Raw genomic sequence first — 27832 nt, 5'->3', positions numbered from 1 at the left:
TATGCATGGAGCACGTCTGGCTACGTGCCTAGTCCCTCCCTGCTGCTGCAACACGGTTCGAGGATGGACTGAGAGAGAGAGAGAGAGAAAGAGAGAGAGAGAGAATGTTATGCAACTAGTTATGCAACTGTGACCTACTAACATATATTTCGAGCACAGCGAGGGCGGGAGGACATTGGAGCGCCTCAACAACACAACACGAGGAACCAAAATACGAGTCACACTGAACGCGTGCCCGTATCCGAGCAGAGCGCTGAACGAGAATCGTGACACTTTGCATGTCTTAGCGATTTCTGTCTATCCGACACCGGCTGTACAGCGACCAGCGGCTGTGTTGTGGCGATTCATTTGGATACGCGTGGAAAAAGCACCAACGGTAAGCTTTCATGGTTATCATTGTTAAGATATGTTTTTTTATTGTGTAAACGCATGCCGTTTGGAGGGTCAGCTGGAAGTCAGTAGCTGCAATACCAGTAGCGGCGGCAACACAATAACCACGCGGCACGGGAATATTCGTAATATGACGTAATATAGGTAACGTTATTGTTTCAAATGTTGCCATTCGGCGTGGCTTTTAGTTTTAATTCATTCTCGCCTACACAGACCTGAACGGGCTACTACAGGCTTTTGTTTCATGCTGTGTCCTTAACGTGCGGTCATTAGACACCCAGCTCTTTTCTCAATGTCAAGGCGAGGCTTGGAGCCCCGTCTCCATATTCTAGTGCGGGATTGCTACTAACAGCACTTTAGAGTGCACACGTTTCTCAGTTCATATGTTTGTTTTTTAATCTATGGGCTGTAGTATACCAATTAAGGCTTTTTTTTTTTAAAAAAAAAAGACCGGTGTGTTTGACATGTGGTTAATAGGAAGTTTACTTCTGATTGTGGTATGATTTTTCCTGAGTCTGGTGTATCAAAATGAGAGAAACAGTTTGTGATTCCGGTTTACATGCGGCGGGATGATGCCTCGCGTTTGGCCGTCACGTGTGACCTGCAGTCCCGATAAAGGTTAACGCGGGTGTTAATGTTTGTCGAGCCAGTATGTTAACTCTTTCCTTCCCAGTCCCGGGGTGAAGTAACCTACACCCAAACGGTTCCCTTCTTTATGGCGTGACTGTTGACTTTGGCTGAAGGAGAAGTGACCGCCCGGAACTTTTGAACTAAGCAGACTGGAACGAACAGACTCGAAAGCCAAAACCGACTGCCTGAACTGGCAGTGTTTTACTCACCGCAATCTCCAGCCAGTTCTTTTTATACTCTTAAAGCACACCGCTGGACATACACAGCTGTATGTTTCTGCTCATCCGCGGTTAGCCGACGGCTACTGAGTGTGTGCTTTGTTTCCAAAACTAGCCCACTAACCTACTTTCTCCATGCTCACGTGTTGGCTCGAGACAATCCTAATCCTGGCATATGGAATCAAAGAGAAACAACGTTGCGAAATGTAGCAAATCGGCTGGGATCAAACAGGACGAGTATAGAAAGCGTTACACATGTATACACCCAGGATCACCTAAAACTACAATAACGCTTTTGGAATCTTAATTCCTCTTATTATTATTATTATTATTATTAATATTATTATTATCATACGTAGATACTTAGCAGAGTGTTTTATAGTTTATGATTTTGAACGTGGCTCAGAGAACGATCAGTGTTGCAGGTGATAGGGATATAAACCCATGTCCATGACAATACTACCATCCCGTCCGTACGCTGTAGATGACATGCGATTCCGCTCGGTTGATTCCTCTGATCGCCTGTTTCATGCCTTTGCGGTATGAGACTAAACACATGGGACAGATTTTCCAGTTCTGAGTTAATTAAATGGCCTGAGTCGGACAAAAGATGATGCAATCCTCGGAAACCCCCTTATATTCTGATCACAGTGTGTGTGTGTGTGTGTGTGTGTTTGATTCTGAATGTAGGTCATGTTTGTCAAAGGGAGGGAACATGTCCTACAACAGATGAAATCAGAATAAGCACTCCACCAAGTGCCGAAATGTTCACCGTCATAACAAAGAACACACACACACACGTACACAAATGAGAAAGGGCGCGTCTTTGTGTGTACTGTCATTATCATTATTGTACATCACTTAGAATTGTTGTCTTCATAATGCTAAATAATTAGCATATAAACAGGGTGCGTTTCTTACATGTACGTGTAGCCTAAGAATGGCAAGGTTCTGCATTAATTTATTGACATGAATTTCTAGCAAAACTGTATTAAGAAATAAGCACTAAATAAGCCTACGTTAAAAATTTGTTTGTGTAAAAATTTTACATATTAGACACACTAAATGTACCTAGCCCCCATCCCCACCCCCATCCCAAAAGAAATTTGCATGGATATTGATGGCATTGTATTTGCATAGGAAATTATCTTACAAAGTCGAAAACGACCATGTGTTCACTTTCTCATCTAATCAAACACCAACAAGCTAAAAAAAAAAGAATATGACTGCTTTTTCTTCCCCCCCCCCACCCCCCAACACACACACAAATCATCAGCCTTATCTTTTTGAGCATGATTGCCTCCTTCTGTGCAGTCAGCTTTTGAAGTCAGCAAATTAAGAGAGAGTCTAATAATAATATAAAGTAGGACAAAGTATAATATCGATGGATTTAAGTGTGGAAGTCATCAACTAAATGACAGTGCATGTCTAAGAGCATGAGTTGTCTTTATTTTGAGAGAAGATAAGACCAACTGCAGGATTTAGGCCCCCTCTCCACATGACAATTATAATTTGACCCATGGGGTCATGAGCTTGGCCGTTGCTGTTTCCATTACTTGAAAGAAACCCCAAAGCAACACGTGCAGTGACTGCACCAAATTAGTTTCCATCCTCGCCCCAACCTTAGACTACAGCATTGTCTAACATCCATACAACAAAAAACAAAAGTGCAAAAAGGGCTGATCTCCATATTATTAATATGACTCAGGATTTGTGTATTACTCATACACACACACACACACACACACACACACTATTAAGAAGCACAAGCTCCTTTGTCTCACTTTTAATGATCTTTAATCCTTGATCTGGGAAAACCTCACCTGATCTTAAAGTGGTTTTATTTTTTAGTGTTATATTTACTGTAAATATACCTATATGTTAAGTTGTTGCTTCAAAAATAATGGTTTTTATTATATATAAAAATTGCCATAGTGTTTATTTCAACAGAAATAAGTCTTTCCAAAATTATTTTTAACTTTCATGGCACGTCTGAATATAACATATCATTTAGTTAAATTTAATAAGCCAAAATAGAAATGTTTTTTGCACAGTTGGACCATGTTTAATACTTAAATCTCTATCACTCTATTATCTCTGCTTTAAAGAAGTGTGATGGCCCTTTGTTAACACTGCCGACATTCAAGTCCCTTCCTTTGACTGCAATCATTTATGAACTGTTGTGGGGTTTTTTCTTCCCTGCTTTCCTCTTTGTCTCTCTTGTTCTTCGTCTCGGTCTCCCTCAATCTTTTTCTCACCTCCCTCTATTTTTAGCTAAATATCTGACCCCTCCCACCCGTTTCCTAGCTCCAGCTCTTGCTGAAGCATTCCTGACCTATATTTGAGCACAGCCTTGTCTCACGCGCTGCCCAGTTTCTGGGTTAGTGGGCCAGCAAGGGAGAAAGTCTCTCTTTCTTTAACCCTTAGTTATGTGTCTCCAGGATTCTAAAGTTTGAGTATTAAATACATCAGTGTATAATAAGTATGCCTGATCTGTCTTTTGAACCTTCTTATTGATGAAATCCGATAAGCTTTGTCACATTTAGAAAAGTATAAAAAAAAAAAAACTGAAAGATTTTTGACACCAAAAAAAACACGTTTCTGCTGTTTTAGTATCTTAGAAACAGGAAAATAAGGGCTGTAAAATCAAAATCGGTGCTGCCATTATATTTTACACAGAGCTTGCTCTGGCCAGGTGGGACTTTGTCACGTCCCCAGTGCGTTAGTTAAGTTGACAAAACATTCCCTTGTCACCCTTTTCCAAACATAGGCAGAGGGGCCTGTCTGGGCCTTTCAACTGACCTCATTCATCAGCAAGGTTATTGCCTGTCCTACATTGTGTAACAGCTATATCTTGCTCTTTATCAGTTACCATCTGAAAGCGATTTAGTGATTAATACCCCCCCAAAAAAACACACTCTGCCTGCTTGTTTTTGTTTTTTTCTGTCTGGCTGTTTTGGAAGATATAACTTTGCTCATATGAATGCCGATAATTTTACATAGTTGCACCTGTAAGATCTGTTAAAATCTATTCCACATTATCAGATCTCTTTACTAGATTATTCAGACTGTGCAGCCAAAGAAGAGAAACATGAACATGTTAATGTTTCAAAAAGCACATATACTCCAGCCTTGCTTTGATTTCCCCACTCTTAGTGATGTAATACAGGCTAGTGTTTCAGAATGTAAAAACAAATCATGTTCTCATTGCTAATGCTTGCCAGACATGCAGTTCTGGTCACAGCTCTCAATTCTGTAGGGGAATTCTGCACAAGGGAGATTAATGCTGTAAGCATTTACAGTTGGTGAGTCAAACAAATGGATTTAAGGGATGTCAAGTTATAAGATAAAAACAGAGATTCTGAAACAGAGTTCTCTATTGTTTATTATTTAAAATCTCTTTTGTTGGCCCTGTCTCATAATGGGCAACATGCAGATAGAGAACAGAGGTCATGGGTCACAGACAGAGGAAATCAATAGCAAGTCTAGAAGGTCAGACAGTGGTTAACCTGCACAACAGACTATTGAGGGTTGCCATGGGTGACCATCCACCTAAAGACAGGCATGCTCAGCACAGGATTAGGTGACAGTCTCCTAAAAATATTCCTAAATCCTTTCATTCTCTTGATGTACTGGAAGGGATGAAGAGTATTCTCTTACTGAAAAAAAAGAGTAGAAGTCTGAGTGCGTATGTTCTTCTCAAGGGATTAACAGATATATGTTTTTGCTTTTGTGTCCACAGCCTTCTAACACATAGCCATCTGGAGGCTCAGATAGAGGTTGCACTCCGCCCCACTGTCTGACAAGCCGAGACAGACTGAGTGACCTACATCCTGCAGGACGCCTGGAGCACCGGAGTGTATCTCTGCCAGCTTATTAACATAGCTTTGTTCAAAAGTGAGAAATCCAACCTGAAATCAAGCAAAAGAAACAGGTCAAACTGGCCCTAAGATTCACATTCTTTTTTTTTTCACCCTATTTATCCTATTGACTGTTGGAGTGGCTGGTTTGGGAGTCCACTGGATGATTAACACTGGTTTAATGCAGGAAACAATCACAGAGGCTCACCTTTTTTTGATATTTTTAACCAATCTGGAAACTTAGCAGAAATATTTTATTATTATTATTATTGTTAAAGGAACAGCAAAATCAATGAGGTTGACCCCATCTGCTGTTAAACCACCTCACAAGATTTTTGCAGACCCAGCTACTTAGTCCAACCTTCAAGACTACTAATAGGAGGGAGACCTTACAGCCTTTTTATTACCACCTTTCCCCTCCACCCTTGGATCCCCCATTAGAAGATTTCAAACTGGATTCCTCTAAAGAATAATGGAAAGCTTAAACCCACAAAGCCCGGCAAATTCCAGTGTAGACAAAACTATAGAGGACAAAGAAACTTTCTCGGGCTATAACAACACTCTTCCTTCACCCAAAGGCACCCCTCGTTCTGTCCGTCTTTTAAAAGCCAAGCCAAACATGACCTGCCGGCGTAAACGTGAGTTTATCTCTGATGAAAAGAAAGATGCCTCCTACTGGGAGAAACGCCGCAAGAACAACGAAGCAGCTAAGCGCTCCCGGGAAAAACGGAGACTCAATGACATGGTTTTAGAGAATAGAGTTATTGCACTGAATGATGAGAATGTACGTCTAAAAACAGAACTTCTGCAGTTGAAGCTCAGATTTGGCCTCATCAGTGCAGCCTCCTACATGGAGAAGAGCCAGCAAATTGGAGGTACAATGAATGGAACTTCTGCATGCTCTTCCTCTTCTTCTAGTCATTTCTACCCAAACGGCTACTCCAGTGGCTCTCAGATGATGAACTCTGATTCGTCAGAGGCTGAGCAGTCCGTCCGGGGTGAGGGACTTGCCCAATTAGTTAAGTACTCTCCTCGGGGTTCTCTCTCAGATATGTCAGATGGTTCTTCCCGTGACAGTCCAGAGCCAATGAACTATGATATCAAGCAGGAAGGGACAGGAATAGATATGGACATTGGAAACAGCACGACCACACCAATTATGTTTAACATCCGTCGTGATTTGTCCACACCACATCACCAACATACGTTTCAGTCTGGATTTCACAGTCACCAACAACAGCACCAGCACCAAGAGACTGTAGTCAGCACTGCTGCACCTCCAGTGCAGACTGCTCAAAGAAGTGTCATCCTGTATCGTTCCAGCAGTGTCTCATATCCTGTTGAGAGTTCAAGACCTCAGGAAATCGCTCAACAGAAACTGCCACAGATCCTACTCCAGCCTACAGATGGATCTACCAAAAGCACTGAAAGCCTAGCGGAGGCAACCAGTCAGCATGAAAGTAAGACTTTAGACACACTGCCTTATGAATACTCAGATGGAGAAGCAGCAATGGAACAAGTATACAGGGCCCAGCACCAGCAGCTTGGGTCTAGTTGTCAGAAGGCTGAGACCATGGCACCAGACCTTTGCAGACAAGAGGGTGAAGAGCTGTACCACTATGACAGTCCACAGGATGAGGAGCCTCCAGTACTGAGTTATGAAGGAGGTCCCAGGAAGGAAGGGTATTATCAGGGTCACTCAGGAAAGGACACCTCTTTAAGTGACGGTGATCCCCGCAATTCTGACAAAGATGCATCCACTGATGATGAGTGCCCATCTTCATTTTGTTCTGAAACTGGCAGTTATCACCAGCAATCTCCTTTGGCTGGAGGACCAAGTTCCTCCCCACAAAGCCAAAGCAGAGACAGTCAAGCAGAGGTCAAAGGTACAGCACTACCGCACAAACTACGCCTTAAGCACAGATCTTTGAGCAATGCTGGATCAGCAACTCAAGAATCACCAACTACACCACCAGCACATGTGCATCCATTACCTCAGCACCCTTACCTGGCTTTGCCCCAGACCAACCAGCAACTTCAGGTTGGTTGAAAAAGGGAGAGCTAGGCATTAAGGGCCAGCCGACCCCAGAGTTCTGCAAGCAGGCCAGAAGAAAGAAGTATGGATTAGAAAGTGAAAATCATGATGTATGCAATAGAATAACTTGGGGTGAAGGACATGATGGAACCCACTGTGGTAGTATGCTAAATGACCTATCCTTTAGCCTCTTCCCAGCTGGTGTCGGTATGCACTGGGAGCGAAGACACGTCCCCAAAAGGAGACAGAACTTCTGGGTAAACTGTATTATACTGTAAAGACTTTGTTTCTGCATCTCATCCCACACTTACAAAAAGCACTTGTGCAGCCAATGAGAGGAGTGAACAAACAATGTTCACTTTTTTTTTCCCCAATCCCAATTTGTTATAACATGATGTCAAGGTAACAGCAAACATGGCAATAGCAACCAATTGTGAGGCATTCTGACCTACTCACTAACTGTAAATACCTACTGGTTTGTGTCATTTTTTATACCAAATCAGAGGCTAGCTGTTCACCACAGAACATATCAAAATATCTGAGCATTCTGGGAATTTTCCCTTGACCAAAGAAAGATAATAGCTTTACATTTCATACCTCTACCACACACCTTTTTCATTTTCCCCAATTCCTATTCCTGAACGCATACTCACAATCCCGGACACCACTTTCTCTTGTCTACGCACTTGGTTTGTATATTACTGTGATATAATTATTATATAAAATCTATATTTTAAGAATAAAATCAAGTTGTTTTTGGAAAAAAAAGAGTGAAAAAATACAGGGGCAAAAAAGGATTTAGATGACTCACTAATTTGTCAAAAATACTGTATAGTATCATTGTGTTTACTTTTCAGGTGTCATTAAAGTACTTTTTTTATTGTTTAATTTTTATTTTAAAAAGTTCCCATTGTGCTTCGCAACTTACCCCTTTAAAGAGAATTCCAAAATGCCCCAAACTGATCAATCAAAAAAAAAAAAAGCTGAGGTCTGTGGAATGTCTAAAATTTTGGAAGGAAATAAAATGCAACCAAGAGGATTGTTTTCACAGGTCCAGTTTCTTACAAATGGGTAACTGAGATATACAAGATATACCAGTATTAAGGAGCTGCTCTTTGCCATAATTTTAATGTCCTGCCCTTGAACCCTGACTTAACCATGACCATGCAACTCACTGATGATCACAGAATTTGTATGTCTACTGTAGACAGAACTCTAAATATTTCCCTATACGTTTCACAGTCAGTACTCTTACTAAGGACAGGAACAATCTAACTTATTTTGTGATATATATTTTTTAATATGCCTCATTTAGGCTCACTGTCTTTTTTTATTATTATTTTATTTTTAAGTCAAGTCTACATGTCATGTCTGGCATAGAGCACTTATTAATGTATAAATGTAAAGTTTCTTCTACCCTGGATGACACTGTATTCTGTGTGTTTTTTTTATTATGTGTGATTTTTGAAAAGTGTTGTCCTGTTTTTATGTATTGAAACACCCATCTGTCATCTTCACACCCCGTCCCCGTTTTAAAGTCTTTTCCCTCATTCTATCAATGTGTATTAAATTCAGTGATTTTTCGTGTTTTCTGTTCATAATTTCATGGAAAAAAAAATTCAAAGACTCAACAAGACTTGTGTTATGGAGTGGCACTGTTATCACGCTTTCTGTTTTGAAATGGATTCATGATGTTACAACACTAAAATCCATCAAAGGCAATGGGTGCATTTGAAAAATGAGGTAAAAAAAAAAAAAACAAGAATAAAAAGGATGTTGCTTTTCTGACAGTTTCTCAAGTTTCCTGTTATGTTTGTGGTTTTTCTTCTCATAATTTATAATTAATCATAATTTAACAGAATTTGTTATATACATCTGATGCAATTAAGAGTGTATATCCTTCAATAATATCTTCAATAGCACTCTGAGGTTTTAGACCTATTTCTATTTCTTATGGGACCCTTGTTTGTACATACACTTGCTAAATGTGGGAATGTTGCTAATTTACCACAGGGAAGCGTTCGACGTCAGGCATAATGTTATAGCTCTATAGCTTTGAGCAGTTGCTAAAGCCCTGAGTCAGGTTAGATCAGAGAGTCCTGACACGCTGACACACTTTGTCCCAGACCTACTTATGCATGTTCACTTTCCTGATGTAACACTGCCCTAGTTACTCAGCCTAGTTACTCACCCAACTGCTAAACCCTGCTGGGCAGCAGAATGGAAGACAAACACACACTTAAAATAGATTTTTTTAGCACATTGAGTTACTGTTGGCCTTTTGCAAGAAAACCATAAGTTTAGAAGAACTACACCAGAGCAGCCAAAAGTCGTAACTAATCAAACATAACACTGTATAAGAATTAGCATTTTCTTCAAAGAGGGAGAAAATAAATCACATTAATAGAATCTAACAGCATGAATCACTGCCTGTCCTTCTCTCTTTTTCGTTTTTCTTTAATGTTTTGCAGCAATGTGGCTTGAAATCATTACTGTAGAAAAAATAACATTTTACAATAAGCACATTTACATTCCGAGCCATACTGTTACAGAAAATTACACCCACCTTCAGTTCAATCAGATTTAAGAATTCATTAGCGCTCTTGTGTATATACTGGCCCCTTTGCTGTATGCTTTTACAGTAAAGTTAATTATACTGTATATTTTACTGGCCAGCAATTGTACAGTAGCTTCACATGTAGCAAGGACATGTGACAGTGTTAATATTTCACAGTACTATAAATGCATTCCCATAATACCAAACACGTTTTAAAGCATTATATTTGGTTGTACACTTGGTTAAAATTATTTGTAGTGTGTTCAGCAAGCAGGGAAAACAAGACATCAGACATTGTTTAAGTCCGTAATCTAGTTACAGTAAGCAACCTCAGGTTTCCTAGATATGGGGGCCTATTTATATAATTATACAGAACAAACAGCTATATACACTGCCATGTGAGTTGATGTGAACACTGATTATTAATTACAGTATAATGGATCCTGGCGACAGGCTCATGAGAACCCAAGGCTTATCCAAACCTTTGGGGATCACGATCCAATCCCTACGGTCCGGTCCCACAATATAGCTAATGTAGAACTAATTTTACTGAAAAAATGTAATGCTGGCTTTTATACTAATAATCCAATTATGAGGTAGGTGAAGAGAAACTCAGCATTAAAAACTGTTTGTAAAGTCCATATTTTTTATATATATTAATTAAAACAACTTGTAAATGTACAACAATTTTACATAAGAAAATTAAAGCAAATCTTTAAATTTCAATATAGGCACCAGTTGCGTCAAGCAGTGTCCTCAAACGTCCAGGGATGGAATGCACAGTCTTCTGAAGGAAGTTGTTTGGAATATTGCTGAGAACCTCCTGATTTCGTGCCTCTAAGTCCTCCAATGTTCGTGGTTTTGTTCTGTACACCTCAGAAACAAAAAATCACATGGAGTAAGATCTGGTCTTCTTGGAGGGCATTCATGAGGTCTGCGTCGTCCCAGCCAACATCCTGCAAAATGCTGGATTGACCCCGAACTCAGAATGTGGTGGTGCGCCATGGCATGGTGCTCAAGTCATACTACAAGTTCTATAGCAATAAAATATTGCTTAGTTAACTATACCCACCCTGAAGTACCAGACAAAGAGTTTAATATTGTTGATCTGGCCTCCAAATTTTTTAGACCCCAACACGGCTGAGCACTTCTGGGATGTGCTAGACAACCAAGTCTGATCCGTGGCCCCCACCTTGTGACTTACAGCACTCAAAGGATCTGATGCAAATGTCCAGGTGCGAAACACCCCAGCGCATCCCCAGGGGTCTTGCGGAGTATTGCCTGTGGGGTCACAGCAGTTTTGGCACCACAATTGAAACCTAAACCTAGGTTGTTGTCATATATGAAGGGTTCATTTACAAAAACAGATGCCCTTACTCTCATCGTCTCATTGTCTATACCGCTTTATCCTGTATTCAGGGTCGCGGGGAGACTTAGGACACGAGGCAGGGTAGACTCTGGACGGGGTGCCAATCCATCACATTGCACACACATACACACACTCACACACTCATTCACACACTCCGGACAATTTGGGAACGCCAATTAGCCTAATCCGCATGTCTCTGGACTGTGGGAAGAAAACAGTACCTGGAGGAAACCAAGCAAGGGGAGAACATGCAAATGTAAACATGCAAATGTGTATAATTCTTACAAAAAATTATATGTGCAACATTCTTAATCCTAAATCAGATGAGTTATTTTTTACATAATCAAATCATGAAGGACAGACATGGCTAAAAGCAGACAGAACAAGTCTGGAACTTAAATAAGTCTGCGATTGAGGGACAGAAAGAGAGAAAGCGATCTCCCACTGTGACATCGAGTTTCTCTAATTGTTTATTGACTGCATTTAGAAGAGAGCCATGTTTAAAAAGGATACATGAATCTGAAAGGGATCGTGTGTACTCAAAAAAGTTTTTTAAGTGGATATGTCAGAGTCTTTATTCCTCATAACAAAAACATACAGAACCACTTTACAATGCCCTCTTTGTTGTCATGTACCATATCCAGAGTATTATGAGCTTTGGCTATGCCACATTATCCATGCAGCACTGACAAGGTGACATTTCCTAATGACAAGGACAGCAAAAGCAGCACTTCTTTGTCCTGCTTGAATTTAATTGGTGTGGACAGGAGTCTGTATAAACAGGTCAGTAAAAAAGTAGGTCAACACAGAAGGGAGGGACGGAGGGATGGAGCGGACGGAGGGTGAGTGGAAGCTAAAGAGAGGTTGTGCATTGTAAAAGAGGCTTCTGTGAAAGAACAGTTTGAGCACAACAAGCGAACACAGAGCTCTCACATTACCTGGCTTGTTCTGCTGAGCCTGCGGTTGTAGGTCAGTGGAGCAGGCCAGTGCTGGAGGACAGACACAGAGACGGAAGGAATTTGAGTAAAATGCACATAAAGAGACTACAGTGAGAGTTTCATATTTAATGCACTGATACCCAATATTCTTTCCAAAGGCCTCTGGATGAAGCCACAGAGTTTCTGTGATTGCTAATAAAAGGGCATTTGCTAAAAAAAAAAAAAAAAAAAAAGACCTGTCACTGCTTTACAAGATTTGATGTTAAATGGTTGAACGGCAGTAATCCTACTGATAATTGCATGATTACTTTGTTATTATCTATCTCCAGGCTTTGCATAAGCAGCAAATATGATCACAGCACAGCTGGTATTAATCTGTTTCACTCCAAATTCCAACTTCATATACTATTAACAGACTATTAACCCAAGAGACGGACGGGTCTGTATAATTGTTTCCTGGATCGAGAGTTTTACACTCATCAGAGCTTTGTAGAATTGCTTCCATGTCTGTTCCAAGCCGACTATGAACCCAGTTAACACTGATTCTCACTTGCAGCTGTTACAGAGACATTGAACTTAACACTGATGTACAAACTTAAATCCAATGAATATCAATAGACGCTTAAAGTTTCGCCAATCCATATGATGTAATAATGTATACAATACACATTAATTACTTTAAAATAATCTCTTTACAAATAATCTTGCCTTGGCAATGACATGGGTAATTCAGTCACAAGAACATTGTGTTTCTATGATGAATGTTTCTTCCTTGAATTTGATAGGGGTGTTAAATGATATGTACAGAATACCCTAGCAGTTGTTGATAACCTTTTTTTTTTTAGTGTCAGATTGTAGTCTTCTTAAAGGACATTACAAATTGTCCAAGGCTGCCTTTACTAAAAGTCAATACTCCATATAAACTTTTGCAAATATGTCTAATTTATTCCAAACAATTCATTTTTGTTGAAAAAAATTTCCACTCATTAAATGGAATAAAGACAAAATTTGTCTTTGTCCTGTTTTTTTTTTATCTGAACAGCAAGTGAATCTTTTATCCTCTTTGTCCCTAAATAAGGATTTTGTTCAAAACTGTATCCTCACTGGCACTAAATACAGGCAAGATACCAGCCATTGGATCCGAATTTACAGCATTATTTGAAAACCACATTTTCCAGTTATGTAACTGTGGCTTTTAACTGAAACTAGGTCAGATATTATAAGAAGGATTGACAAGGGCAATGGAAGGACACAGTTTAAGCTAGGCCTTGTGTGCTATCAGTGTATGTACAGGTATATCCTGTATCTTCTGAAAATTGCTCCTAAAATGTTATTTCAAATGTGTAGGTCTCAGTGATAATAGATTTAATTCCATCTTTCCATTCCAGCTTTCTATATTTACTAAGGTGTGTCAAAATTAGGCCTGTTTAGTTTACAACATCTAAACGGAAGTGATGTTGGGACTTTTCAAGTCCATACCTGAAGATCTACATAATTACTAGTTACCGCTATATAAATTTCCATTTCTCACATTCTATACTGGTGACAAAGTTTCTACACCCACCACCTACTCATCTTCTCCTTATTCGGCAATTCCCAACCGTTAGTAGGAGGCCTGGCTGTCAAGCAGTCTAGTAGTCACTCCAGCTAACTATGACTCTGGTCCTGAAGTTAAAAGAACACACACACTGTGTTGTAAATGAAGGATAATCTAACTATGTGCAGTAGTGAATTACTTTGTAACTGAAAACCGTTTTACTTATATATAATCCACATCAGTTATTAAATCACTCTGTTTTACTTTTTAAATCTATTCAGATGACCTCATGTGTCACGAAATAAATAATTTTATTAGTTAAATGCTCCCAATGTGAACTACTTTTAACAGTTTGAAATTAGTTGGGGCATTTGTAATTACTAGGCCATTTAAAATCAAGTTGCAGATATATATCAATGCTGATACTTTTTAGAAAGTTTAGTTGTTTTTTCTTAACCATTAATTTGATGAAAAATTGTAGTCAAGTGCATTGATCGGTCAAAACATTAACATCACATAGCATTAACACATTAGCATTTATTATCAATTATATACCAATAAACTGGTGACAGGATCATTGGCACCCAAGGCTCACCATACCTGAGGGGACCCAAGACCAGTCTTGACCTGTCTAGTCTGACCCTGCAGAAAAGCCAATGCAGCACACATTTCTGAAATGGAAAGGCACCAAAACACCCATTATACCACAGCCCTTCGCACATGGGGCACAGCGCCACCAAACTCCTCAGATACCCATCTGTTCGAGCCTCCATCACCTCACCACACGATCAGAGGCTATGCAAAGCCATGCCTCAAGAGCCCAGAGCTGCCCTGGTAGCACAACCCTAAACCTATGTGGTTTTAATGATAATGTTTTTAATTTTATGGCTGATCGGTATATATCATAAATGTAAACTACTGCATTTAACTATTGTAGATCTTCTCATGTTCCATATGTACAACCACACTTTTACACATTACATTTTTAACAGTTTGTAATTAACAAATAAAACAAAATTCTGTAACATATAATTGCACTTAAAATTACATTTAGTGTAATTTTAGTGTACTCAAAAATTTATTTCAATTTAAATTTTTAATTTAAATTTTATTCATATAGTGCTTTTAACAATGGTCATTGTCTCAAAGCAGCTTCACAAAATAAAAAGAAGATTATGGAAAAGTGTAGGAGAAAGTAAAATTACATTTATTTGAGACATGTGGTCAAAACCAAGGCAAGACTGAGATAAAATAGGCCCAAAGCTGAGAGGAGACCTAGATCAAAGACACAGTGGTTGAACCTCAAGACCACATCTACATTACCAATTACCAATAAGTAACACACACACACACACACACACAAAAAAAAGTGTTAATTGATTAGCGACCATAGCCCCAAATTAGACACGAAATAACTAATTATCGAAGATAAACAGAAGTTAAAGTGAAAGAATATATAAAATCCCTCAGTTGAAAACAACAGACAGCCTGTAATGACTACTTAAACTGATAAGGTTTCTAGACAGAAGAATACCAAATAATCTGATTTATTCAATGCTATATTGCTTTGTTTACTTAATTACTTCATGTAACTCCTATATGTGTAAACTTTAGTACCCCCTCTTTCGCTTTCTAATTGTTTTTTGTTTGTGAAAAAATATAAAATCTGAATAAAATCTGATCGTAGCGGGTCTAGGCAAATACAACCTCAGACAAACAACAATTAATCATCAGCAGGTGTGCAGACCTCTATAAGAGCAGGAGTGTTGTCAGTGGAGTGTCAGTTGTCAGACATAAGCAGTGGTCTTAGAGAAGCAATCGTTGCTGCACATCAACCTGGAAAGGGTTATAAAATCATTTCCAAACATTTTAGAATTCAACATTTTACAAGTGAAAATCATTCGAAATAGTTGCCAATCCTCCCAGAAGTGCACATTCACCCCAAGGTCAGACTATGGAATGTTCAGAGTAATACAAAAAAACATTTACATCTAAGACCCTACAGGCCTCACTGAGCATGTTAAATGTTAAAGTCTATGACAGCACAATTAGTAGAAAGAACTATATGGTTTGTCTGGAAGGGTGCCAGGAGAAAGTCTCCACTTTCTAAAAAGAACATGAGAGCACAACTGACTTTTACAAGACTGCATCTAAACAAACCATAAGACTTTTGGAACCACGTCCTATGGACAGATGAGACCAAAGTGGAGTGCAACAGGTCATGCAACAGGACAATGATCTGAAGCACACCAGTAAATCCACATCAGAATGGCTGAGGAGGTCTTGGAGGGGCGTAGTCAAAGTCAAGACCTCAAATCAACTGAAATGCTGTGGCATGACCTTTAGAGAGCTGTGCATAAGACAATACCCCAAAACCTCAAAGGAGACAAAGGAGAATGAGCCAAAAGACCTGAGATAAAGTCATATAGGAAACAATAACTTTAGGTTATTGCTGTTAAAATTAGATCTACAAGCTGATGAGTCATGGTGGTACTTAGTATAGGCCACATGTTGTTGTTTTTTTCTTTCTTTTTGGTATCATTCATGTTAAATAAATAATGGCAATGTCTGAGAGGGTACTAACTTATAAATTACTGTATATACAGTACATATTCTTTATCTCCAAACTGTTGTCATCTACAGTAGATACTTTTCTAGCTCCAATGATCAAAAGAAATGAACAGTACTTAAAAAAAAACATATTTGGGTCAATAGTCATATAACTTGTACGATAGCTTCAGTGACTAATTTAAAGAACATTGACAGCAGTGTTCAGAACAAATTAAAAAAAAGAAAGCCTACAACCCAAACATATTACTCAACATCCATGCCATCCCACCTAAGGAGGAAGCGTGCACATTTTGATTCCATTATGTTAACATTTCAGGCTGAACGTTGAACTGTGCCTCAAATTGACACCAAAACACAAAAGTGAACCAAAAACACTGGATGCACATCTTTGTAGGTTCGAGTGTATCCTTCCATTGGGCTATACCAGACTTCAGGTATATGTCAGCATGGGAAGGCTAACCCCAGGGACAAACAGGAAAGACAGATAACACTACATGTTACTGTGCGTTGTGTAACCCCAGGCTGTCTGCGTGTGCCAAGATGAACAAAGACTCTTCCTGCAAAGCTAGTTTGCCAAGTGTGTGTGTGTGTTTGTGTGTGTTTTTGTGTGTGATTCTTTACCTTTGCTGTTCTTCTCCCATTTCCCCTATTTGTGGCTTGAATTAAGGTCAGTTGACCTACATGGGGGAAGCACAGAAAAAGGATAATTCATAATAATAAAAAAAATCACATGACTTCATGAAGACCTGCTGCCATCTAAACCTGCACCATTCCCTTATAATATGTAAACCCCCTGTGGAGGAATTTGACTGATATACTTTCTCACCACATTGTGTGTACAATACAATGTGCACTCAGACACACCTTATAAATGCCAAATGGCAGTTTGGACACATCAGCATAGCAACAGGTGCTGTCGAGAGAGAAAGATGGAGGAAGATGGAGAAGGATATGAGCCAAAAAGATTAGAGTTATGGTGAGTGTATTTAACAGTTCTGGAGAGATGGGGTTTTTTTTTGTTTTTGTTTTTTTACCTCAGCATATTTAATGGTACAGGTTTGTATTACACATCACAAATAGCCAAACTAAAAAGCAATCATGAAACAAGTAAAGAAAACATTTAGATATCTGGCACGCCATGTCAAACCGAATCTTCAAACGCATCATGTGGTAAGCACCAGCTGCTGAAAACTTTGCCAAATCATTCACAAAGCAGACAGTAAACGGCTGTGTGTGCATTATGTAAAACGTGTTGCTTGAGGGCTGACCAGTCAAACCTGTGACTAAATCAGAATGTAGGTCACCTCTACCCCAACCCCCTCCTTCTCCTTCCCTCCCTCCAGCAAACACGCCTTTACCCAAAGAACCTAGAGCAAACCCGTTCACCATGGCGACGAGAGTTCAAGCCAATCACAGCGCAGCCCACGATGGAGAAGGCAGAGCTGAGTAAGAACCAGACAAACCAGGCCATTCTATCCACCATAGGTCCCTCCTACTTCCGCTCTCTTCACCCACTCGCATGTTGTCCCTTTCCTCCTCCCTTCCCTCTCCTACTCCTCGCTTCTAAGGAACTCAGCTGTGTTTTCCATGAATCTGTGCAAAGCTTCGATCAAAGCCACGTGTCTAGCTTCTTTTTTTTTTATCACAGTCTGCATTAACAAAGGACCCTTGCTGAGTCTTTATCTGAGTGTTCAACGTGTTCCTCATCACTACATTGATGCTAACCTGGGGCTGTGGGTGCTAGACAGTGTTTGCGTGCCTAAGACAAAAGCTCCTTATAAGGACATGGACACAAAGGCAGCACGTGTGGTCAGACAGAGAGTGGGTAAAAGGACAGAAAGAGAAGGAAGGCAGGGGAGGGAGGAATGGGTGGATGTTTTCCGGTGCATGAGATGGAATGCTAGCACTTGTGTTTTGGGGGCCCCCATCAGCTGGCCATGTCAGTGCATGGGATGAAGACAGGCTTCTTTTTATGAGTCTGGTGGTCTGGTTTCACTTACATTTATGCACACATACACACACAACATTTTGGGGCAAGCAGAAAGAAACATTGTGTGTTGAATATATATGATAGATAGATAGATAGATAGATAGATAGATAGATAGATAGATAGATAGATAGATAGATAGATAGATAGATAGATAGATAGATAGATGTATACATAATATTTTCTTGCAGAGTGAAGAGAGCGTATTTTGAGAAGCTGAGAAAGATGGATGGTCAGGGCTGGGACATACTGGGAAGACACATGGGAATACACTGCTAACACATACACAATGTGTATGTTATTTCAAAGAATGCTCTGTTCTTGCTGTTTTTTTTCTTCCTTTGTTCTATTTACTTTTAAATAAGCCATGCACCAACAGTGGCAAAAACTTCTTTAGTTATTGACCAACTTTTAGTTATATTTTAAAAACAGAAATCGTAAATTGATCCTCTGTACACTACTTACGTACTGAAACACATCAAACCCATTCAAGGCCATACATTTGGGTTCACTGTGCAGGAGTACGTTTACATTTATAGAAATGAACATGAGTTATCTTGGTCTTGGTGCTATTTGCCCACCTTACATTTTAACCACGTGATTATTTTTTGGTTGGTAATCATTGGACAATGAACAAAGATTTTGCCAGCTACACAAAATCGAAACTATTACAACATCCAAAATAAAAAAAGGCTAAAGAGCTCAGCTCCCTAGTGTGGCATTTTCTCATGCATATGTGAACAAACTATGGTGTTTGATTACAGCTTGAAACCAAAGCCCAATCACACAGAAAACTATTGGCAAGATCCCCCTTTTGAGTACAACAGGAAGTCACATACAAAGCCATGGTATTGCCACAGACAAAAGCAGCTAAGCTAATGAGTAATAGGTGAGGGGCATTCAGAGCTAGCTTAGATACACGATCTCTATTCATTATTGTGTTAGTCAACAGCCAAGATCAGAGGTGGGCTATAACAGTAATACCCTGCATGTCTTAATCTGCTAAGACCCTGCTTGGTGAATCATTTTTAAAAGCACTGCCAAAGAGGATCTAATGTAGCGTTCGAGACAAACTTGTAATTCCCCGACCTACAACAGAAAACACCCCTCAACTTGCAATTTCACCTCACCAGCTAGGGTTAGTTTCACAACTTAACAGTTCTTTTCCTGTTTACAGAGTGTCATCAAATCAACATCGCCATGCACACTGTGTTCAATGTAGCATCCCACTTCTTTACTTTTAAATGAGTTTATAAAAGCATTGGTTTTAGATCAGTTATCATTATACAGACGTGATCCTCAAATAATTCTACAACACTGGTCATACTAACAACAGTTATCTAATCATCAAAATTAGAGTTATCACGAACATTAAACGACTAGATAGTCCCTAAGCTGCTTACTGTTTGTGGCTGCTAAGCTGTTGTTGCTCAACCACAATTTCAGTTCGACTTGTTGCATAAAGGTCTAGGATTTATCACAACAGTATCAATAGTTGCTTACAATATTTGTCAAAAGTTTGAACACACCCACTCATTCTAAGGATTTTCCTTGTTTATAGGCAACTGTTATCTACTTTATATGATAATAACAAATACTTTAAACACTATGAGATAATACACAGAATTATGCAATAAGCCAAAATGTATTAACAAGCAAATTTTTTTTTTTTTTTTTTTTTATGTTAAAATTAGGCATCTTTGGGTCAGTTTTACACAAACTTGGAATTCATGAGATATTCACCTGGAATGATTTTTCAGTTCAGTCTTTGCATATACAGTATGTTGAGCACTCATTGACCTCAAGTAGTGTCATCAAGATAAACAGTGGCAAATTACTAAAAGACTTTACAGATTCTTTTTTTACATTCTTTTGTTTGCCTCATAATTTGATTGTATTATGATGCCCTTAAAATCCCAAAGCTTTTTAGCCATTTTTTTTATTACTAACATATATAGGGAGAATTTAAATATAAGTCACATAGACAAAGGAATAGCACAGATGCACATAATCACAAGTTTTTCTGGTTGTTTTAGTTTTTTTTTAATGACCAAAAAAAATAATACTAATACTGTATGCTCATGATATGCTTAGAATTCTACATTTTTGTGATGTCATTTACATACAGTATTCTGGTAGTGAAAAATGTATGTACACATTATAAATAGGTAAAATGAACATTATAATGTTCGTTCTACCTGACATCTCTGAGAACTCAAATCTACAATTTGATGTCTAAAGCCTCTCCTTTAAAACAAATTGGCAAGTCTTTCTTATAAGGACTTTTTTTGTCATCATCATTAATGTATCCTGGGTTGCAGGTATAGATATAGATTTGATGATAGTCAGTATAGTTCTGCTGAAGAACAAAACTCTTGAAAACAAAAATCCAGAAAAATCCTTGAATGAGTCATGTCAGCGTGTCCAATTTTTTTGAATGGGACCCAAGGCCAGTAGCTGTAAAAGTGCAGTTGAATTAGCTTCTTATGAGCGTTACATGCTCTGATAGTGCAAACGAAAGACACGCTTTCATGAATTTCTCTGTTTTTTCAGTTATGCATGTTTAAAGTCACAAGATGGAACGACATTATTACAACTCACAAATGATAACTTACAAGGCACCAGAAATACAGCATCACATCACTGTCACAACAAGGACGTTTTGCTCTTTCACCACAACTAAAACACAGTTTTTGCTTTAACAGGGTCTGCAAAGTAGTAGAAGTTGTTTTCGACTGGAAGTAGGGATGAAATCTAGTCGCCCCTTAATAGCTCCTGGAAATAGGGGGACGTTTGGCTACCAATCTTCAGTCATCACCAGGTTGCTGGTGATTCTTCAGTGTCAGCTTGGTGTGTCAGGACCCTTAATAGCAGTTGGTAGATGTATTCTATGGCAGTTGGCACATGTAGCTAAAAAAAGATTTTGAACACATAGGTCAAATAAAAACATTTAGGTCAGGAGTTCCCAGCTCTACTCCTGGGAAACAAATCCATCTCACGAGGAAAAGGATCATAATCTATATTCTTGGACTAGAGTCTAACCAGCAAAAATCCATTTCACTCTAGACACAAAACTAACCACAGAGAGAAAAGTTGGTCAATTAAACAAGAAACACAAATAACAGAAAGCATGGGTGATCTTCTTAGGAGGAGCCTACAGTATCTAAGATTGGTGAACTCACTATGACGTTGCAGTAACTTGTGGTGGCCAGGTGGATAAGCAATTAGTATGTTTTTTTCTAGTACCTTCCATAATATCCCAACACTTGGAGGTTCAAAGCTCATTTATCCGTCTGTGTTTATGGATTCTGCATGTTCTCCCCATGCTTGCTGGGTTTTGTCCAAGTACTCTGGTTTCCTCCCTAAGTCCAATGACATGTGGTGTAGATTAATTTCCCATTGATTTTTCAAATTTCCCATAGTATAAATAGGTGTGTGTGTGTGTGTGTGTGTGTGTGTGTGTGTGTGTGTGTGTGTGCAATGCATTTGTTCCATGGGATAGGCTCCAGGCACTCAAAAAAACTATCCTGAATTAGCAGTATAGATGATGGCTGCATAGATCAAAATAATGGTACCAGCTTTTTAATATTATATTTTATACTGCACATATTTTATAATTTTCCAGGTTTAAACAAGCACGCTTAAATGAGTCCTTATAAGATGGGTGTCAGGTAGCCTAGATGAAGGACAGGCAAATGCAAATGCTAATTACATTGCTAATTCATTTGTAATTGCAACTACAAAAGGAGCTATGGTCACAACACACATACAGTATACTATATCTAAACTGTGGTACAAATAAAAGGGACAACAAATATTAAGCGCAACATAGATTATTGGCAATCACTTGACTATTACGACATTCAACATCACCCTGCAGGGTAGGAAGTGAAAAACAGAAGGGACAAGATAGGGAAAGTCCAAACGTATTGTGCTAGTTTAGATAATATTCCAAGAGAACAGCAAAAACAAAAAATCAGGAAATATGTCTGATGTGATCTTTATGCTGTGAAGAGAAATTTTTACAACAGAATTGATAGTCATGGCTCTTAAAAAGGCAGCGGATACAAGTAACTAACTTGTTGCATCAAATTATGTGTGACATGTTGCTAATTCCTCCCCGTGTCCTCAGTGTGTCTAAATTCCGAGCCTCATCCTTCGAAGGACGTATGTAAAGGTCAATTATGTCATAGCGTTGTGACAAAGGCTGTCCCATTTGAAAGGTATCTTTTTAAATGTGACCTTCTTTTCCTTGAAATTAAAGGATGCAACTGTGTAGACTTCACGGCCCAGCAGAGATGATGATAGACATTTGAAATTGCATGACATTTGCTCCCTTAGAGACAGGTTTTCTTAAAACATGGTTATACGATGTTCACCTATCTATGCCACAACCTATTTTTTTATTATTTTTAACCACAATCATTATGTTTTTTATCATTTCTAATTATAAGCCTTTGTGGTCTACACAGTCAATGCAGGCCACAAGTCTACGAAGACCGCATACACCGCATCCTTTAAAGGATGTGGCCCCCAAAATGAGACACTCCCACTGTGAAACAGAAAACCGAAACTGATATACACCGAACAGGATGATGCATAGGTGCATGTGATTAGTGGCATGTGACTTGTAGTGGCTAACAGGAGATGTAGTCCAGCACCTACCTGATGGTGACACATATACAATAAATGTATTAATCTGAAAAAACACTTGAATGTAGAAAAGGTTTGGAATTGCACCCTACTACTAACAGATCACTTAAAAAATGTGGACCATGAACATGAGGTTTTAAAGTCTGGTTAGCTCTATAAGTTAAAAAAAAAAAAACATTTTAAGATTCTGTGGTGGCGAGCGTCATGGTTTGGCGTTGGTGTGTGGAGAGTGAGGGTCAGGCAAGTGGGAAAAAACACACACCTAATGGGAATGTGTCTAATAAGTGTTTGTCTGTCTGCGGTGAGCTGGGGGAAGTGTTAAAAGAGTGAGCAGAGAGAGCAATGAAAGAAAGATGTCCACTTGCACACCCCACTTGTGTGCTTAAAAAGCCAGGAAAATTCAAAACGATCAAAAGAATAAACTGTGACTCACATCTGGAGATGAATCCATCTTCCTTGCCTCGTATCAAGAACTTTATGTTAGTCTCACTGACTGCACCCTACAAAAGTAACTGCCTTAATCAACTGTTCGGTGTTGACTTACACTAATTAGTCATAACAGCAAGGCCCTGCCAGGTGAACTAGACAACATCGATCACCAACTAACAACTAACTACACCAGTCACATGGTGTTTGGATTATGGACACTCAAGGCTCACTTATGCCCGCGGCAACCAAAGGCCAGCCTGCCCGGTCCGATCCGATCCAATGCAGCACAAATCACCAAAAAACAAAGTCAATGCTGGCTATAATAGAAAGCCACCGGAACACACAGTGTACCACAGCCCAGCATGCATAGGGGCCCAGTTAATGAAGACTGCTGACCTAAAATAGAAACTCCAGATCCCAATCTGATCAAGCACTCTTGGAATGCACCAGACAAATGAATCCGATCTGCAGAGGCCCCATCCCGCAAACGACAGCACCCCAAAAATCATCTGCAAACCTTCTTGTTCCAGTCACCACAGCACACCCCCAGAAGCCGTGTGGTGCCACACCCTGAAGGAGCAGAGCCATGACAGTAGCAAAAGAGTTATTGGTTAATGTCATGGATGATCGATAAAAGTCGCATTTAATTGAATATATAATAAATAAATGATTACAATAATACAAAATTACCTTGTCTTCATGCCAGGATTTATATGACTGGCCTACATAGCCTACAGACTGACAGGCTATAACAAAGTATCACCCACTCAGTTTTCATTCCATCCTTAATATCTTTCATTTAAAAAATAATAAAGACAAATGACCTTAGAAAGACTGTTTATTAGAATATAACAAATAATTATGCTTTGTACATTGCATTGTGAATTACATCTGGAATACTCAATTACACCAAATTGTTGGTACTTGTCGTTATCTCTATATTATCTCAGTTGCAATAATGTTAACCTAATTATAGTGAGATGACAGACTATACCAAGCCAATGCTCTGTCTGCCTCCACATTAGGAACACAACCTACAGTTTAGTTCCTAGTTATACATTTTGTACATGTACAATATGTACACTCTATTTAAGAAAAAAAAAACACTTTTTATTATAAGTGAAATCCACATGAGTCTCAACAGCTTTGTCTAAGATCATATCACAAATCATTTAACAGCTGGCATTTAACAACTATTTACAAACCGAATCAAGGCTTATATACATAAACAACAACTTAATAACAGCATAACACTGAATGTGTGAGAAAGTGGGAAGTTTAATTCAAATTAAACATATTTTAGCTGGCTTTTCTTTCAAACATAATAATAATAATAATAATAATAATAATAATAATAATAATATCCAAAGATATTGCATAGGAAATTGAAGGATTGAGGCATTTTCTCTGGCACTCAAATCCATGGACAGGAAGGAATTCCATCATTTTACCCCTGCCGTATCTTCACCTTTATCTTTATTTTAATTAAATAGAGGGACACACAAAAATCACATACTGTACTCTAATATTTTGGTTTTGAGCCACCTTTAGCTTGAATTACGGAACACATTCGCCATGGAATCCTTTTGATAAGCTTATGCAATGTCAGAACATCTATTTCCATCCAAAGTTGCATTCATTTCTTTCCAAGATCTTGTATTGATAATGGGAGAGACAGAGTGCTGCATAAAGCCTTCTCCAGAATATTCCAAAAATTGTCAATTTAGTTAAGGTCTGGACTGTTCATGTGTGAAAATGATGTATCATGCTCCCTGACCCACTCTTTTACAATGTAATTTAATGCCTGACGAATCCTGGAGTTGCAGCTTATAACATGCCCACGTCATCAGGGAAGAAAAAATCCAGTGATAGAAATACCTGGTCATTCAGTAGAGTTTAGGCCCATAACGTTGCTAAAGCTAGCCCTTACCAGCTGAAGCAACTCCAGGTCATAACACCGGCCCACATACCCTTACCACAACAGGGTAAACCTGGACTCATTATTCTTTATGCTCCCTTGTAAACCGAAGCCTTTTTAAAAAAAAATTAGCCTCACTGGTTTTTGTCAGGGTACACCGCTGTTTAGTCCCAATCCCTCGAATTCCTTTTGCATTGTGTGGGAGTGTGGAAATGCTCTTACTTTCACCTTTGACATAGTTTAATTATTTGATTTGACAAAAGGTGTAAGTTATCTCACAATGACAACCAATCAAAATAAATTTTCAAACCACAATTATTTATCGAAGATGGTGGTCATCACTATACTTCCAGGTTTTAATAATATGTTGGACTATTCTTTACCCAATTTTAGTACTTTTTTTTTTTGTTTTTTTTTTGCTTAACACAGGCCAATAATTTGACTCTTATGTCTTCTGGCATGGTTGCTACTTGTTGCATCAGTTGGTGTTAAATGAAATAAATAAAAAAATATTGCAAGCTGAACCATATCAATCACTGCAGTAATTATCCAGTGCTTACTTCAATCAATGTGGTGACTATTTTTTATTTTTATTATTTATCTATGTATTTTGGCCAGGCAGTGTATATAAAAGTTCAATTATTGCCTATTTTTACTATAGATACTGAGAGAAAGTCTGGGTAAATTACAGAATTATCATTGCCCTTGTGTATGAATGAAGATGGCCAAAGCAGATAGCTAATGTTTATGCTCAGATTCCATGACAGGCCTTTAGAGACTTTTGTGTTAGCAAACCCAATGGCCTTGTACAGCACTAGACTTGTGTTCTTAGTCATTTCTCTACTACCATAAGGCTAAGTTAGCCTAGAGAAAAAATGACCTACTGGCATTGATTTGCTGGGTTGCATAAGTGTTTAACACTTTTAGCATAAATTAAGTGAAGTAGCTGTAATTACTAATGCCACATCAAGCACAGGAGACGTATTAGACCCAGTTTTATTTAATTTATTTTATTTCTTTTGTTTAGTAGATGTGGAGTTTATACTGGAGGCCACAAATGCAGCTGTTGGAACATCATTAAACTTGGAAAGGTTTTAAAGGGGTTGTAAATTAACAATCAGTTGCACATGTTTTCTTTACTGTAATAAGGTCAGTTGGCCCGAGCTCTCAGTCCCAGATGATTGGACACAATAGGTCGTGCTTTATAGAGAAAATAATCAATGACAGCATGGTCTGATGTTGCTCCTATGCAAAACTCCATTAAAGGGCAACACCTGATATTTTCTATTTGCTTTATAGTCACATTTAATGTAATGTAATGTCTATGAAATATGAGTTTATTCCTGTTATTACTTACATTTATAACAGTAATAACAGCCACGTTCTTCCTTCGTCTCCTTAAAGTTAAAAATAAATGTAGCATGTCACATTATCATATGTCCTGAAAACGTACCAGGAACAGTGTCGGCTCTGATGGTTTCTTAAAGCATTGCCATCTATTATCCATCTATCTGACTGTGAAAAAGTACTATAAATTAGCTCTTAGTAGAAAAATGATAATGTGATAGAATCCAGATTTTTTTTACTTATTTTAGTAAAGATGAAAACCTTCAGAATAAGACTAAATACTCTTTTATTATTTTACAGGATCGTACAGTAGCACAGTCCTGTGTGAGTGATTTTCTTTGTGTTTTTGTGTCCTTTCTTATAGTGACTATTTTAAGCATCTCTTTGATGCGAATTTAGTTCAGTTTACTAAGTACTAAAACTCTGAACAATTACAGTATTTCATTGAGAGTAATTGGTAAATCAGTGCAAGCTTGGTATGGAAAGTGGTGGCTCAGACTTTCAGATCTTCAAAAGGTTGTAAGGTCACATACTTTAACACAGGTCTCAGAGCCATTTTTCATACCGCGATGAATGTGCCATTTACTTGTCTTTGTAAATGAGCTACTGGTGAGTGTGTTGTGAGAGTATCTTCTTAAATGAGGTCACATTAGGGTAAATACCTAATTGGCTTGTTTAAACCCCAGCCAATACAACAAACAGAAGAAGAATTGTTTATTTTTTTTTTGTCATGTTTCTGTTTGTACACACACACACACACACACACACACACACACATATACACCCTGGGGATCCAACTAAATGTCTAAAAATGACCAAAAATGATTTTTCCATAAAAGATGTCCTTTAAATCCCAGGACCATTTTTGGGTCCTTGAGCAAGATCCTTAGGCCTGATCTGCTAAATGAAAATAAGTCTTTACTGCTCTAAAACTGCTGTATTCGCTAATCACTGTAAGCGCACGCTGACCTCTGATCCTAATACATATGTTTTACAATTTATGAATTATGACCGTAAGGTGAAATAACAACAAAGATGACCATGAAAAGGAAGATGACATAAATAGTAATACTGGACAAGTCAGTAAGCGTGCATGTTTTGTCTCTATCTGCCCCTCCCATACGCTGTAGGCTATATATATAAATATATTTAATACATCTCAGAGGAGGGCGGTGACCTTAGACATGGGCCTGGACATCAGTATACTGTACATCATCACTGCCAAACAAAGGCAGCTTTTCTCTCTCTCTCTCTCTCTCTCTCTCTCTCTCTCTCTCTCTCTCTCACTCTGTTCTTTTCCTCTGTCTCCTTCTCTCTGACCTACATCTCCTGCTGGTGTAGTAGTCATGCCTGTATCATTATAGCTTTAGTCACAGCTTATTATAGAAAATG

The 27832-nt window shown here is 38.6% G+C and overlaps 1 protein-coding gene across 1 annotated transcript; it reads left to right on the top strand.

The window, feature by feature from the left end:
- Window positions 1–76: 76 nt before the first annotated feature.
- Window positions 77–8914, top strand: nfil3-2 (nuclear factor, interleukin 3 regulated, member 2). The gene is made up of 2 exons (XM_053515353.1): window positions 77–376; window positions 4981–8914. The coding sequence occupies exon 2, from the start codon at window positions 5571–5573 to the stop codon at window positions 7146–7148; it is 1578 nt and encodes a 525-aa protein (XP_053371328.1). The 5' UTR covers window positions 77–376; window positions 4981–5570; the 3' UTR covers window positions 7149–8914.
- Window positions 8915–27832: the final 18918 nt, after the last annotated feature.

This window comes from Clarias gariepinus, chromosome 16 (assembly GCF_024256425.1).
Source record: "Clarias gariepinus isolate MV-2021 ecotype Netherlands chromosome 16, CGAR_prim_01v2, whole genome shotgun sequence".
Taxonomy (NCBI): domain Eukaryota; kingdom Metazoa; phylum Chordata; class Actinopteri; order Siluriformes; family Clariidae; genus Clarias; species Clarias gariepinus.
Note: the sequence above shows the minus strand (reverse complement) of the source record. Positions and strands in the feature narration are given on the sequence as shown.

What these genes read in the sequence shown, in the direction of transcription:
- nfil3-2 (XM_053515353.1), top strand. Translation starts at nt 5,571, where the DNA reads ATGGAAAGCTTAAACCCACAAAGCCCGGCAAATTCCAGTGTAGACAAA.